This window comes from Schistocerca nitens, chromosome 8, assembly GCF_023898315.1.
Source record: "Schistocerca nitens isolate TAMUIC-IGC-003100 chromosome 8, iqSchNite1.1, whole genome shotgun sequence".
Lineage (NCBI taxonomy): Eukaryota > Metazoa > Arthropoda > Insecta > Orthoptera > Acrididae > Schistocerca > Schistocerca nitens.
The window spans coordinates 118,079,273-118,095,182 of NC_064621.1; the positions used below are offsets into that span (position 1 = coordinate 118,079,273).

The 15,910-nt window shown below is 44.2% G+C and overlaps 1 protein-coding gene across 1 annotated transcript in view; it reads left to right on the forward strand.

Moving 5' to 3' along the window:
* The window catches only part of LOC126199436 (furin-like protease 1), a 286,856-nt gene extending 274,502 nt beyond the window's left edge, over nucleotides 1–12,354 (forward strand). The window contains exon 11 of the mRNA XM_049936353.1: nucleotides 11,915–12,354. Within this exon, the coding sequence (XP_049792310.1) occupies nucleotides 11,915–12,354 (440 nt within the window). The remainder of the gene's footprint in view (nucleotides 1–11,914) is intronic.
* The last annotated feature ends 3,556 nt before the right edge of the window (nucleotides 12,355–15,910 follow it).

Here is a 15,910-nt window from a genome sequence, read left to right on the forward strand (position 1 = left end):
GACAGGAGTTAACTTGCACACTTCGGTTTCCTAGGGATGTCAGATGCCGTCAAAAATAGGTACACATCTTACTATGTAGATAAGTCTTACTTGAGTCATGTAGTAAAACAGTCCTTTCCGCACGTAGAACAGGTAGCGAAAATTATAATATGGGTGCTGATGTGACAGTTCCACATTATATCCTTAAAGATGTGTCTCAGCCGGTCTTTTGCTCCGCTCTGGGACGGCTCAATGTAGACGACATATTCATAACCATGCTGCAGGGACAAAGGTGGACAATTGCACGGTTGTTCCTTGCAGCCAAGTACCTTTTTAGGTAATGACGCATCCATCGTTTCTAAAGACCGTTCACTTGACTAAAGGTCTGTTGCTAAAGACTGAAAGGAAGCACAGGTCACACCAATATTCAAGAAAGGAAATAAGTGTAACCCATTGAATTACAGACCCATATCACTGACCTCAATTTGCTGTAGGATTTTGGAGCATATACTCTACTCGAACATTATGAATCACCTTGAAGAAAATGTCTTGTTCGTACATAACCAACACGGATTCAGAAAATATCGCTCTTGTGCAACACAGCTAGCTCTTTATTCCCATGAAGTAATGAGTGCTGTCGGCAAGGGATCTCAGATCAATTCCATATTCCTGGATTTCCAGAAGTCTTTTGATACCGTTCCTCACAAGCGACTATTAATCAAATTGCGTGCGTATGGAGTATCGTCTCAGTTGTCTGACTGGATTCGTGATTTCTTCTCAGAGAGCTCACAGTTCGTAGTGATAGACTGTAAGTCATCGAGTAGAAAAGTGATATCTGGCGTTCCGCTAGGGAGTGTCATAGGCCCTCTGCTGTTCTTGATTTACATAAATGATCTAGGTGATAATCTGAGCAGCCCCCTTAGATTGTTTGCAGATGATGCTGTAATTTACCGTCTAGTAAAATCATCAGACGATCAATTCCAATTACAAAATGATCTACAGAAAATTTCTGCATGGTGCGAAAAGTGGCAATTGGCACTAAACAAAGAAAAGAAAGAAAAGTGCGAGGTCATCCACATGGGTACTAAAGGAAATCCGATAAATTTTGGGTATAAGGCAAATCGCACAAATCTAAGGGCTGTCAATTCGACTAAATATTTAGGAATTACAATTACAAGCAACTTAAATTGGAGAGAACACATAGATAATATTGTGGGGAAGGCGAAACAAAGACTGCGCTTTGTTGGCAGAACAGAAGAGACAGCGTACATTACACTTGTCCGCCCTCTGCTGGAATATTGCTGCGCGGTGTGGGATTCACGGAGGATAACGGAAAAGTGCAAAAGAGGATAGCTCGTTTCGTGTTATCGCGCAATAGTGGTGAGAGTGTCACTTATATGATACGCGAGTTGGGGTAGAAGTCACTGAAACAAAGGTTTTCTTTGCGGCGAGATCTATTTACGAAATTTCAATCACCAGCTTTCTCTTTAAAATAAGAGAAATCAGAGCTCGAATGGAAAGATTTAAGTGTTCGTTTTTCCCACGCGCCATTCGCGAGTGGAATGGGAGTGAAGTAGTATGAAAATGGTACGATGATCCCTCTGCCAGGCACTTAAGTGTGAATTGTACAGTAACCATGTAGATGTAGATGTAGAAGAAAATCAGCCGGTATTGGTGCTGTTAGCTTAGCATCAAGCTCATTTTGCTTCGCATTAGACACGAAAAGACTGTCAGAACATTATTTAGGACACAATTATTTGAACGATTTATGAGCGAAACATATTCTTTAACTCGAAATAAACACCAACCAGTCTGTGGTGGCCGGTTTCAGTATGATATCAGATGACCTAATCTACCAAATCGGAGCTCAAACTCCAATATCGTGGATAAGTCAAAGCTTTTTTTGTTTTTCCTTTATTGACTTACCTGGACAGAAGGACATATACACTTACTATTAAGGCAATTTAAGAAACCTTTCTTGGTGTTGGAAAGTAGGGGTAATGGTAGCCAAACGACTGGAAAATATACTTCTGACACGACAGACTGTTCCGAGAATTCAGACCCGACAAGTAGCAAACAGATGAGGTAAAGAGTTTTTCTTACACTAAATACCCATAAATGCATATACTTCTAACCACAGATAATATATGGCTACTAAAGCAACGTCAAATGTGATAAAAATTGCAAACGGACACACAATCCAAATCGATCATACTGTGCGCTAAATTAGAGTCATCTTCATGCTTTAGGTTTTTTTTTTCTGTGTTGGTCCAGTAAAGAGCATCTGTACCAGATGGTGTCAGCCACATATTTGCCACGAGACACATATGCGAAACACACCTCGTAGTAGCTGATGTGTACTGGTGGAGACATGGCTGCGTATATCACACTACCGCCCACAAGGAGTACATGAAGCTGACTCCATGTAGCTGGACTCTTGACACACATCACCATTGGACACTGGGAACACAATATGCCCTGCTGCGCTACTAACCGCTGCTGCTACGTGTGTGATAGTGGTGCGCGTGCATGCCTGGGTGTTTGTGCGTGTGACTGCTGGCGTGCAAGACAGGCGTGGCGAGGCGAGGCGAGGCGAGGTGAGGTGAGGTGGCGCGTGGCGGCGCAGGGCGCGCCAATCTGCAGGAGTGGGCGCTGGTCTTCTACGGCACGGCCGAGCCACCGGACGGAGCGCTGCCGCCTCCGGGGGCGGCGGGGGTGGTGGGAGCGCCGGGGGCCGCGGGCGTGCCCGCCTCCGGTGTTGGGCCACGCGGGGGCTTCCTGGGAGCGGGGCCCGCCGCCGCCCGGCCTCCCATCGCCGCGACGCCGGCGCCGCCACCGAGGTCCAAGCCGAAGGTCAAGAAGCAGAACTTCCGCGGCGGCAACCGCACTGGCGCCGCCAAGAGCCGCACTACCACCACCACGACCACCACGACCGCAGCTAGCGCCGCGACGGTATTGCCCGCCGTCGCGACCACGCCGCCGCCGCCGGCCGCCCCCGGCGCAGCCGCCGCCGCCTCTCGCGGTCCTGCGGCCACGCCGGCCCCCGGCGCTCCCCGCCGCCTCCCGCCCCCGCCACCACCACCGCCGCCCCCAGCGCAGCCGTCGGTGCTACGCGGCGACGTGACCATCATGCTGCAGCCGGCGCCGTCGGAGCCGCTGGGCCGGCCGCAGATGCCGGACGCCTTCCGCAAGTACACCAAGGTCAACGTGCTGGTGATGAAGGAGCCGGCGGCGGGTGTCTCCGTGGCGGAGCTGTCGCGCGACCACACGCTGCGCCTGCCCACAGGCAAGCCCCGCCCCCCGCCCCCAGTCCCCGCCCCCACTCCACGCCATCCCCGCACCGCGCTGTCCCTGCGCAGCTGCATCCAAAGCCACCGGTAACACCGAGGAACCATGCTAGGCTGCCGTTCACGGTCGAGCTGGAACATCGCTGCTCTCCTAGCTTTGCCATCAAGGCTTCGCCGTTTCTTGGGTAATCTCAGCAACTTGTTTAATTATAACCGTACGGGATCTTTCTCACGGATGAACGGTCAGTGTGTACTCTTGATGCAAAGAAGATCCATCTTCCATGTTGGGTGCTCTGTAGCAATTTTTAACTGTCGGGATCTCACAAGTGAAATAAAGTAGCGGCTGTGAAATTGAAAGTCAGAACTACCGCTTGGGTCATGTTCTTATCCGTCGCATATTTTTCCATCCCTTACATACAGTGAAACTCTAAGCAAGTGTTGAACCAGTTTTGATCGACATCGCACCATCTGTTGCGTCACTTTTTTTACGAGTTGAAAGTCTCATTCTGTAACAGTCATGGAGTCAAGCCTAGAAATAGAACTCAAGATTCGATACAGTAATGTGTATGCTCATGCGATCTTCGAAAAGCTATTTACGAGTTCTTTTTTTTAAACATTTTTATGCAGCGACAGCAACTGATATTGTTTATATAAGAATATACCGCCTACAGTTGCAGGTTAACTTTATTGTTTACCTAGGTTTCAACGTTAGTAATAACATCTTCTTCAGAACCTGCAAAAAGTTAATATTATAATGTGCTAGTAAATTATATTAGATATGGTCATCTTACAGGATGCAACGTGTAGTACTTACATAAAATATATTCAGTTCTGTGCTAGCTGGTGCAGCAGTTATGTGTATGTGTGTTTTCCTAAGGGACCAAACTGCTGAGGTCTTCAGCCCCTAGACTTACACACTACGTCAACTGGCTTAAACTAACTTATGCTTAAAACACACACAGCCTTGCCCCAGGGAGGACTCTAACCTTCGGCGGGAGGGGCAGCGCAATCCGTGACATGGCGCCTCAAACCGCGTAGTAGTTAAGAAACCGAAATGGAAACCAGCTACACGAACAGCTGCATTTTCTGTTTATTTATGCTCAGATGAAAAACGAAGGAAATTCTTGTCCACTTCTTTCCCTGCACCAGAATGTGTGTATTCTTACTTCCAGAAATTCACGTTAACGTAGATACCTACTTCACAAGCCATTCATTTTTCATTTAAACATTGTTGACCAGTTCGTATTTGTGGACTGCATAACCGCTCTCCTCCTTTCTTTCTGCTCTGTAGTTTCCTCATTAAGTCGTTTTCTTTTTGTTCCATCTCTCCAGTAAATGTTTTTCGTTATATACGGATACGTTATTCGTCTGTGGTTTCCATCCCCATTCCACCTGTGAATATGTCAGGCGGTGGTATGAAGCACTCTGGCACCCTCTTTATACGACCTACTCCCTCATTTTAGTCCGTGTCATCGTCAGTGTCATGTAGCGGGTGTAGTACTGTTCAGTAATATGAAAATATTACGTCTCGATGTCAGAGTATTTTTTTTTTCACATACGACCGGTTCTAATGTCATGTTCACCATCAGCTGATACAAAATGTTTGGCTTCGAGTAGCACGTTAATGTGAACTACAGTTTCATAACCAGTGGTCTGTTGCTGAACTGTAATTCACCCTGATGTACTGCTCAAAGCCATGCGTATTATAAGTGATGGTAAACGGGGCATTGAAGCAGATTATATGTGACAACAAATACTCTGAAAATTGATTACAACTGGATGGATTAAAAAGCTGTTCACCAAGCAGGAGAAGGAGAAAACATGTACAAACATTAAGGAAATTTTAAAGCCAGTCCTTTATCCTTCATCCCTCTTCCCTCTCCTTCAACCCTTCTGCCAGAAGAAGAAATCAGTGGGTCCAAGAGCTTGCACATTTCCTTAACTTTTGTATGTGTTTTCTCCTGCGCCCGCTTAGAGAGTAGATTTTTTGTCTGTCTAATTGTATCAATTTTTCAAGAATTATTTTCGTTAAAAATGCTCGGAGATCGAGATACAAGCTCAGTAGATTTTTGTCATTGTTCATTACGTCTGATTTCTAACACCGATCCACCAATTCCTTGCAACTTCATAGGATCAGACAAACAAATTCAAACAAATCTGTTGGATCCAGAATGAGATTTTCAATCTGCAGTGGAGCGTGCGCTGATATGAAACTTCCTGGCTAAGCCATATCTCCGCAATATCCTTTCTTCCGGGAGTGTTAATTCTGCAAGGTTCGCAGAAGAGCTTCTGTGAAGTTTGGAACGTAGGATACTAGGTACTGGCAGAATTGAAGCTGTGGGGACGGATCGTGAGTCGTGCTTGGGTAGCTCAGATGGTAGAGCACTTGTCCGGTCCCGAATTCGTCTCGATCCGGCACACAGTTTTAATCTGCCACGAAGTTTCAAATCTGTTGGATGTTAGACTTTCAGCATATTCATGAGACTAAAATAGGCTGTCTCTTTCCGTTTCATTTCAGTTTAATTACTAGATTCATAAAAGATGGCTTCTATTATTTGGAATGTCAGACTGTCTGCTATCAGAAACACTCTCGCAGTTTGCTCTGTTTCACCTTATTGCTGTGCAGTTACACTTTTAATGCTACTTTTCTTTATATACAAGCCTCGACGATGATGTTTCTTCAGTTTTCTTTTACCAGAGGAACGTCGGCAACTTAGGCAATGTAGCACGCCATCACTTTATCACTATTTTCCACATTTTGGAAAGTGATTTTGGAATTCCGTATTAATTTATTTATTACCTGATTGTACGGTACTGGTAGTAAAGCGAAACGTTTCTCCGGGATATCTTTCCTCCACTGGTTATCACTCGTAACACTGTTTGTGAGAAATGAATATCAGACACCCAAATTAAAAAGAGTACATGGACATCTGAATAGTACCGAAGTACATTACGTGTCTTAACTTCGATTTGCACTGCAGTGAAGCGCGACGATTATAACAAGGAAGATTTCGGTTTGAGGTGAAGGGGTCACAAATACACTTTTATTTCGACGTCGAATCGAGATACCATTGTACTACTGCGGGCGAGAGAAGTTAAAACGCATACAGAGGGGTCCACTGTCCTTACGCCAGTGAGGAAGAACGCAGTACACCGTAGTGACGTCACCTACCGTCGGCTGTCCGTTATAAAACACACGAGGAATTGGGGTACTGCCTCGCCCTAACCTGACTTAATAGATGCTCATGCTCTGCTTTGCAGCACAGCCTCGCATTCTGGTTCCGTCTCGTTGCCGGTGGTTGCCGTGGTGCAGCGTCGCCCCCACCACCCCCTTCCACAGCACACTCTCACGTATCATTGATGACGGCCTTCGCATGCCGACCGCGCACCGGTCATGTCACAGCCGTTCGCTTCTTGTTGTTTGTGAGCACGAACTCGTGTATTGTACCGTGGCACATCGCTTAGCATGAATATTTTTTTTCTTTCGTTTTTGCTTTGTATATTGACATTCTGAGCTTGTATGATTTTGTAGCTGTCGATACATGCCAATAGCAATAAATTATTTGCTTTTACCTTATTGTGTTTTTAATTATTTGTTTCTTTTGTTAATTATTATTGTGTTATCTTGATGGTAAGTAAACTATAATAATTCACATTTAATATAATATTGCTTCTGCAAGACCTCGAAAGGTTTATTCAATAACCTAGGTTTAACAACGTGGTTTCCAGAGTTACTATCCCTGTGCTACTAGTGAAATCGTCGATAGTGCAATCTCTATTGCTTTTAGGACTGACACCCATGAAAAGAAACTTTCGATTTTTGGTGTCTTGCTACGAAGAGCACGACTTAGTTCCTTAACTGGTACTTAAATTATTATTATCAAAATTACCGTCAGCTGTATGGGTTTACTGAGACCACTGTGTTATTTGTGCCACATGTTTCGTTTCACCATTTTGATTTCTTAGCGAAACTTGCTTCATTCTGCAGCACAATACATGCCTTGTTACTATCGAGTGTCGCCCAGCAGCCCCCCGTCTTACTGAACCGTTTGGACCCGCTTCAAGAGCACGTACCTTAAGTGACATTACATTAAAGAAAACACAGTGCCCTCTCTACATAACAGATCCCTAGGAGAGACACTGAGTAAGATCTTATCGTGCTTCCTGACAAAATATGCTTCAGTTAGCTGCATGTGGACAAGGCTCTCCTTTTTCCCAGGTAAACTCAGAAGAGGTCTTAATTACTGGCCGATGTACGAAGTCTCTCCTATGTGACACTCTTTATGGCAAAAACAAATTAAAACATTCGTATGCTTCAATTATATTCTTATTAGATTTCAATAACAAATTTTAACATTTAAGTGAAATGAGTGGCACAAACACATGTTTTAACTTGTACGTCTCATTATTGCTCTCTGTGGGTAGGGTTGGTATGAGATATGGTACCAACCTCGAACTGCTCGGATTTTTAACTTCAGATGCAATAATCAATATGAATTTACGTCAAAGCTTCTTTATCGCTGAACGGAAGGTCATTTGCTAATTCCGTAGCCGGAAACTCCAAAACTGGAGTGTGGCGGTGGTGTGGGGACTGATTAGTTTTCAGACTGCCTCGATGCGGCCTGCAAAGAATTCCTCTCAGAGTAGCCCTTGCATCCTATGCCATCTGTTGTGTATTGGATGCTTTCCATTCTGTCTTCCTCTACAGCTCCGTTTCCACGGAAGTTTTGCTTGATGTCTTAATACATCTCGTATCCTTCTGTCGCTACTTCTTATCAGCGTTTCTACATGTTCCTCCCCTCACCAATCCCGCAGAAAACGTCTCATTTCCTATTTTATCACTCCACCAAATTTTAAGCATCCACCTATAGCAACACATCTCAAACGCTTCTGTCCTCTCGTTTTCCGGTTTTTTCACACTCAGTCGTACACTTCTTTACAATGCTGGGCTCCAAACGTAGGTCTTCAGCAATTTATTCCTCAAGTTTGATAGTAATAGACTTTTTTCGGCAAGGAATGCCCTCTTTCGCTGTGTTAATCTGCTTTCTATGTCATCCTGCGTTGTTTTGGTTCATAATCGGCAGAATTCCTTCACTTCCTCTACCTCGTCGTCCCCAATTTCGTTGTTAGGTGTATTGCTAATCTTGTTTCTGTTACTACTCATTACCTTAATCTTTCTTAGATTTTTTCTCAATCCATTGCATGTCATAATTTCATTGTTTCTTATTTCATTGGACTTAGTAATGTGATCACCGAATCTTATCTTTGACATTCTTACGCCCTGAATTTCAATCCTGATCTTCCCCCTGTGCTTATGTGTGGCTCCCGCCGCATTTGATATCTAGTCTCCCAAAGCTCTAATTCTATTACTGGACCCCTATGTCGACTCTTATTTCTTCTTCTAACAGGTCATCAGACTGCTCCTATCACTCGTGGATGCCTTCAGTGTTACTCCATATCCCTGTGACCAGAAAACGCTTGTCGTCTTTCCATTTCACTTCGCTTACCCCCGCTGTGTCTAGATTGAACCTTTTGATTTACAATTCCAAATTTTCAAGTTTCCGTACAACTTTCAGTTTCCCGACATACCGTGTTCATACTCATAGAACATTACCCGTTCATTAGTTGTTGTATGTTTTGCTCATGGTTACGTCCCCATGGCAGTACTCTCGCAGAGATCCAAATGGGGGACCAATTTGCAATCTTTTTCCAATATTGAGATCAGAAGGGCACTTATTCAATTAGAAACCACATGTACAATGGATCACATTATGTCCTTAATTGGGTGGTCTCCGTTTCCGTCTGCATCTTCATGCCGTTGATCATTGCTAGTTATTTCGTCTCTGAGGCGTAGCTTCCTAACTCAAGGGCGACGTAGTGTTCCAAACCTCTGCCCCTTCGCCGCCCTGTTTGTTAAGGCCCTCGGCAGAACGAAAGTGACTCCTTATACCGGAAGTCTTCGGTCGGCATTGCTGACTATAGTTGTTCCAAATTTAAGCAGCGATGTTTTAAGCGACTATTTTTTCTCTATCACTATTTTTCTCTATTACTTAGTCACATGAGCAACGGCACGTAAACCTTCTGGGGAGAGAGTGAAGATTTGGGGAATCAAATGATGACGCTATCAAACAACATATAAGGTTTTATAATGGATGTGGAAAACTGGTCGAATGACTGTTAATAGGAGAATGTTCATAAATAATTGGGAAATGGAACCTTGCCATGTGTAAGCTGTATTCCAGTAGTAAGACGTTTGTTTACTGCCATCAGATTGCCGACGTAATATAGTTTTTCGTTCCCACGGTATCAGAGACATTGAGTTTTCCTTCTAGTTCACTGTTTCTCTTTCTATAAGTGAAAATATGTACTTGTTAGTCTTTTGTGCTTCTGCACATCGTGAAGCATCTTACTTGCACAGTTATCCTGTTTTACGTCTATTATTATTGTTATTGGGATTTTAAGATGTTCAGTAGTAAGTTGCGTTAGTCTTAGAAACGTTTGACTGCACGATAAATAAGCTTTACTAGAACCTTTGATATCTTTTTTAGTCTTGAATGAAAGTCTTGTAGGTGTAATGCATTTTTTAAACTTTTACTTGTTGCTGTTTTATTCTTTCATATTTATGTGCACAGTTGGTCAAAATTATTCGTACAATATTATTTACTCATTTAACCTATTAAATCATGAAAAGATATTTCATTATTTTTTGTTCATAGCTTTATATTTTACTGCACCGATATGTTACATGATGCGAGAGCATGTCTGCATGTGGCGTGCAGCCTTTCTGTTTGTGTGCAATTTCTTCTTCAACAATCGGTAATGGTTCATACAGTGTGACACGTTCGAAATTTACTGTCAGAACTATGATTAGAAATTTGTGAGTGAATTATGGTACTCGAACATTGGTTTCTATCGCGGAAACAAGATACTGGCTACATACGTTCTAAGGTGCACTTTTACTTAACCAAGTTATTGGTGATTATATTCACAAGGCAGCCACAGAAGATTGACAACATCGTCGTTCTGAGGAGGAAGCATTTTAAACTTGTCCTTGTACCTTAGTGAAAGGAAGCAGAGGCTGACAGCGAAACATCCGAGGTATGTGACAGCAACCGAAAAGTGACGGATCTATGGAGGTAGTTTAATTTAAAGGCAATTGTACATGGATGAAGCAGTCGTCCAATGCCTATCCATGGAAGGGGGACATAGAGAATGACCGTAACGCGACTTCATTGTGCAGATACAGACAGCTGTCACTGACTTGTAGCACCTAGCAACGGTCGGAGGTGCGTGCCAGCAGCCGTTGGTAGGACGCGCATCACAGTGTCGGAGCAGAAACCTCTAGGAGCCAATGTAATAGAGGTCGTACAGGTTCATTATGCAATCGTGACAACTTGTTGCTCTTGTGACACTCGTCTCTCTCTCTATTGATATTCGGAATGAAAGTAAGCCTTATTGGCTGGTATTACCATTTTATGTGTAAGAGTCCAAATCTGTTCAGAAATCGCACTTGTGTTGGTTGCAGCAGGATCGGTTGAGATGTCCATCTGCCAGTACCATATGCTTCCTACATATGTTGCTTCTGCACTGCGCTATACACTAATGAGTAGCAGTATTATCCCGGAAAGGACTGAAATATGCCAGTTGATTAGTTCAAATGGCTCTAAGCACAATGGGACTTAACATCTGAGGTCATCAGTCCCCGCTACAGTCTGGAACCGCGAGACCGCTTCGGTCGCAGCTTCGAATCCTGCCTCATGCATGGATGTGTGTGATGTCCTTAGGTTAGTTAGGTTTAAGTAGTTCTAAGTTCTAGGGGACTGATGACCACAGATGTTAAGTCCCATAGTGCTCAGAGCCATTTGAACCATTTTTTGAAACGCCTAGAACCGCTCGGTCACTGCGGCCGGCGTCGATTTAGTGTTTGTTCAAAATGGTTCAAATGGCTCTGAGCACTATGGGACTTAACATCTATGGTCATCAGTCCCCTAGAACTTAGAACTACTTAAACCTAACTAACCTAAGGACATCACACAACACCCAGCCATCACGAGGCAGAGAAAATCCCTGACCCCGCCGGGAATCGAACCCGGGAACCCGGGCGTAGGATGCGAGAACGCTACCGCACGACCACGAGATGCGGGCTAGTGTTTGTATTAAAGTGCGATGAGAGTGGCGTTTTCGAGGCAAGAGGACGCTACGATACGGCATACAGGAATTAAAACTTCGGAGGCCACGTTAGGGCTTGCACTGCGGTTCGTTCAGCAGCGTGTGAGGGACTACCCGATGAGAAATTTCAGCTGCAATAGACGAGAGAGCTGCCTAAGTTGCAGGTCCCCTTTCAGTGACGTTTTGTCGACTACGTGTTGGCTAAAGTCACAGGCTGCTAGTCCCTAAGAATAGAGTTAAATGACCGCTTGGCTACTTCAGATATTTTGTGGTGGCATTAGGTTATGTTGCACCTGTTAAGGCCATAATTGAATGAATAAGCTTCGACACTGACACGCTTGCCGTTAGAAAGACATGAAATCGAAACACTTTGTCCGCGTTGGGTGCCATACGACGCTTTAGTGTGACAGTAAGTCAGGGCTGTTAGGGCAGAGTGGCAGACGGCGGGCTGTGACGCCTCGATGTGTGTTTGTGCGCAGGCAGCGTCTCTGGCTGGGAGCTGGTGCTACACGGCACGGAACAGCCGGCACAGCCAGACGACGCCGCCACCGCCGCGCCGCCGCCGCCGACGGCCGCCCCCGGCACGGCCGCCCCCCGCACGCGGCCCCCGCCGTCGCTGCCCCTGGGGGCGGATGCGGGCAAGCAGCAGCAGCAGCAGCAGCAACAGCAGCGCTGGCCCCCGTACCCCCGGCCGCCCGCGCACCACGACAACGAAGTGGCGCCGCCCCCTGCCGCGGCGCCCGCCTCCGCCCCCGACGCCGCCGCGCGGCCCCCTTCGGTCGGCGACGCCGCCTCCAGCTCCGCCTCCGCCTCGGGCTGCGTGTCGCTCGCCAAGAACGGCCACGGCTGCCTAGGTTTGTGCCTCGCAGTGGCCGCCGGCGCGTCGGCGCTGCTCCTGCAGACAAGGACGCTCGTCTGATGAGGCGCTGAGCCGAACACTGGTGTCCGAGCGAGCCGGAGGGCGAGGGATCCCGTGTGCGGTAGCTAGGGCTGTAAAGCGTGGAGGGGGCACGTACCCAGCTGGAGAGCGGACTGTTTGTTTGGCACAGCTGTTCAGTAAGACCAGCGCGTGCCGGACACACCTGCCGAAAAAAGTACCAGTGACATCTCACTACCTTCCTCGAGACATCGTATTCCTCTCTTCAGCTCCTAACCCTATACTCAAACTATTTTGATCCATCCCGAGATACACTGTCTTGGCTTATCGAAAGCGTTGACCTACACCAAGAATTTTTGACTCTAGAGAATATTCCGAACCATTTCATACAGAACGCTGAGAATAAAATGACCCAACAGAAAATTCGAATGTTTTTATTTGGAATAACGACTGTTATGAAATCTTGGTGACTTATATTCTGACAGTTATTGTTCAGTTTTGATGTACCATATTTTTAATTGCTCTACCATGGGTAGTTCACCCAGTGAATGGATTTTGTCTTCTTTTAGCGTATTCATACACTTAACTAGCTATATTGCTCCTCAGTTTCCACAGAATTCATCACATGAATTCCCCCACCGGAATACCAAAGTTTCCCTCTTACCAAACATAAAGCAGTCTACGACAGTTCCACCTCTTGTCGAACAATTGTATCTACGTGCCAAGGAACAGAAACGCCTATTCTTTACCGGTTGTACCGGCGTACCTCTTTCAAAGGCTTCCACTTCATCGCAACAGATTTATTTTGGACTTCGTGTCTTGGGATCTTTTGTGTCATTCACTAACCTGCTGCCACAGTTTGCAAGCACTGTCATGAGCAGTATAAGATCTTCATCGACTCCCATACTTCGAAAAATTACCACACCTCAAAGGTGAAGTACGTAATCATCTATCAATTCATTAGCTCAAAAGTCTTTCCAATACTTGTAAAAAAATACAGTTTCCATTTACCAAACACTTAAGTAAGATAATATGTGTCTATGAATCACACACTGTTAGCGAATGTTACAAGATTTCTATGTCCTGGTTTGCCTATTGGAAATAATGAAAGTGAACAACGTTTTACACACCTTCCTTATAACATTAAACAGTTTTTATCATGCGACCTAACTCCAACCCACGTCGTTTTATCTTTGACATTGTTTACCATCTGACAAGCTAAAGAGATGGAACTACACGTATCTGTTCACCGACAATCTCAGAACGTTAACTGAATCTTAATATTTTAAATGGCTTACTGAACAGCTCTGACGGCAAACATTTGGTGAAAGATTACTGTGTGGGATCGTTTGTGCTATTCCTTTTCTATATGCTGCCTTTCATTCACCATGCATGTCTTCAAATCTTCAAAAGACAGTTTTTTAGCCGAATAACTTTTCTCATTCCTTTCGCGATTGTTTTTACACCAATATTATTTACGCGCTTCCTTCGGAAGCAATTAGATCGCAGTCTCAAACAAAAATTGTTTTGTAACTACGAATAGTGGAACGTGCAAGGAAAAATGTAAAAAAGAAGAAATATTTGGCCTATTCGTCCGGTGCTGAACACTAATATTAATCATGTTTTTGCATTTGATTAATTGCTCAAGAAGTTGGTGGAGCTTTTTTACTAGAGAATATGAATTTAATAACTGCAGTAACTGTAACTGTTTTGTAATTCCGCTGGCAGCTTGACTGCTACGGTAAAAAGAAAAAGAAAGACGAAAAACAGAACTTTTTTCTAAGGTCGTATTGTTTAGACCATGATCTTTTCTCGTACCGACCTAAAGTGCATTTTATTTCCGAAATATGTACGTGTGTGTTCATAAACAGTGCCAATTATTCGCGCCTGTTGCGCGATTTCGTAGCGGCTGTGTGTTTGACATTGATTGCGTGCGTGCGTGCATGTGTGTGTGTGCGTGTGTGTGTGTTTTACGTGATAAACATTCCCCAAGCTCTGAATACTGACGCAATATTCCATAATCGCGAATTTATTGACAAATGTATATTGTTCGTCCATGTCGAATCGGAACAGTCATACACAAAAATTATGTGCCTAGCGTTCTTTGAGCGAAATTATACAGTAGATCGCATAGCCCAGCTAATTTTGGACTGGGGCTCCGGCGTTCTTTACTTCCAAGCGCATGGGCCGCTTATAGAACAGTCTTCGTTCGAGTCTGAGCTGTACAAATGTCTTGTGTACGACGGAGCAGCATCTGGAGAAAAAACGTTCTCCTGTACTATAATACTTGGTTTCATGAGAATGTTGATATCATATCGGCTCGTTATCTAAACTGTACACCGCGTCAACTGTGCTGATCGCTTTTCGTATGGAGGTTGATGTACTGAGTACTGAGGACACAATCCCCGTTCCACTATAGATGTTATCGTCTACGAATTTTAGCTCTCCAGCCTCAATATAAATTACGCACATTATGTAGTATGTATATAAGACGCTTTTGGGTATGACTGTTCGCGAAGAATCATTACTAAGTGGTTTATATGTACACATGTATTCGTATTTCAAGTGCAATTATGAAAAGCGTTGCAAATGTTGGAACTGTGCTGAAGTGGGGACAGCGCCTGTGTGTAGAAACGTTCTCCTTGACTTGAAGTAAAAGTCCGGCAATGTCCCAATATATCCCCCAGCAGTATTAATTACGTGTTAGAGTGCTGTTTAGTTGTAGAGATAGCGAAATATTGCGCATGGAAGCGCAATGTTGGTTGTGTTTCCTTATTTGTTTAAAGTTCTGTTGAGTTATTATTGATATTGATAGTGGTTTAATATGGGATTAGCTTTAGTATTGTTTGAACGATTTATTTCATTGTTTTAGTTGAGTTATTTTATGTAATGTCAGCCACCGGGAGCTACTCCATTTGCACGTTTGACGCACAAAATGTTCATCGCAGCTTGCACGAAGTAAGGAAATTTTTATAAGTGGTATCGGGAAATTATGCAAGTGGCTTTACTCGCACGCAAGGGTAGTAAGTGCATTAATTTGTTCACTTGCAAAACCTAAATGTGTTTATTGTTAAACGTATTGATTTTACGCACAGCATGTCAGTTACCGATATGTTCCATTAGAGTTAAATAACACAGTCAGAGGATGTAAAAGTTATATGTCAATTATACTGAGGACCTTACGAGATTTGGAGTAAACTAAATGTGTCCAGGGAAAATGAAGGCACATGTTTCGTAACATTCCCAACAAATTCAACATTTGGATTTACTGGATAATTTATGTGCTATTTGCTTTGCTAAGTTTTTATAGTGGGCTCTGTCTAGAAACGTAGAGGCGTTTTACTCTTTCCCAAGCCACTGAGTCCTGGAATGTACTGCTTGAGGTGTACGTAATGGGCTGTATTTGTAAATTGTGATGGTTGAAGCTGGCGCGGGAGCTCTTGGTGGTTTTATGTGATGATGATGATAACGCTGATGATGTATGTTTTCGCCTGTACAGCATGCCTCTTGAGTACACGTCTACTTTATTCTGTTGTAAATCTTTCTGTAAGAAATCCACTGATACTTCAAAAACACGTACTACATATTGTGTGTGTGT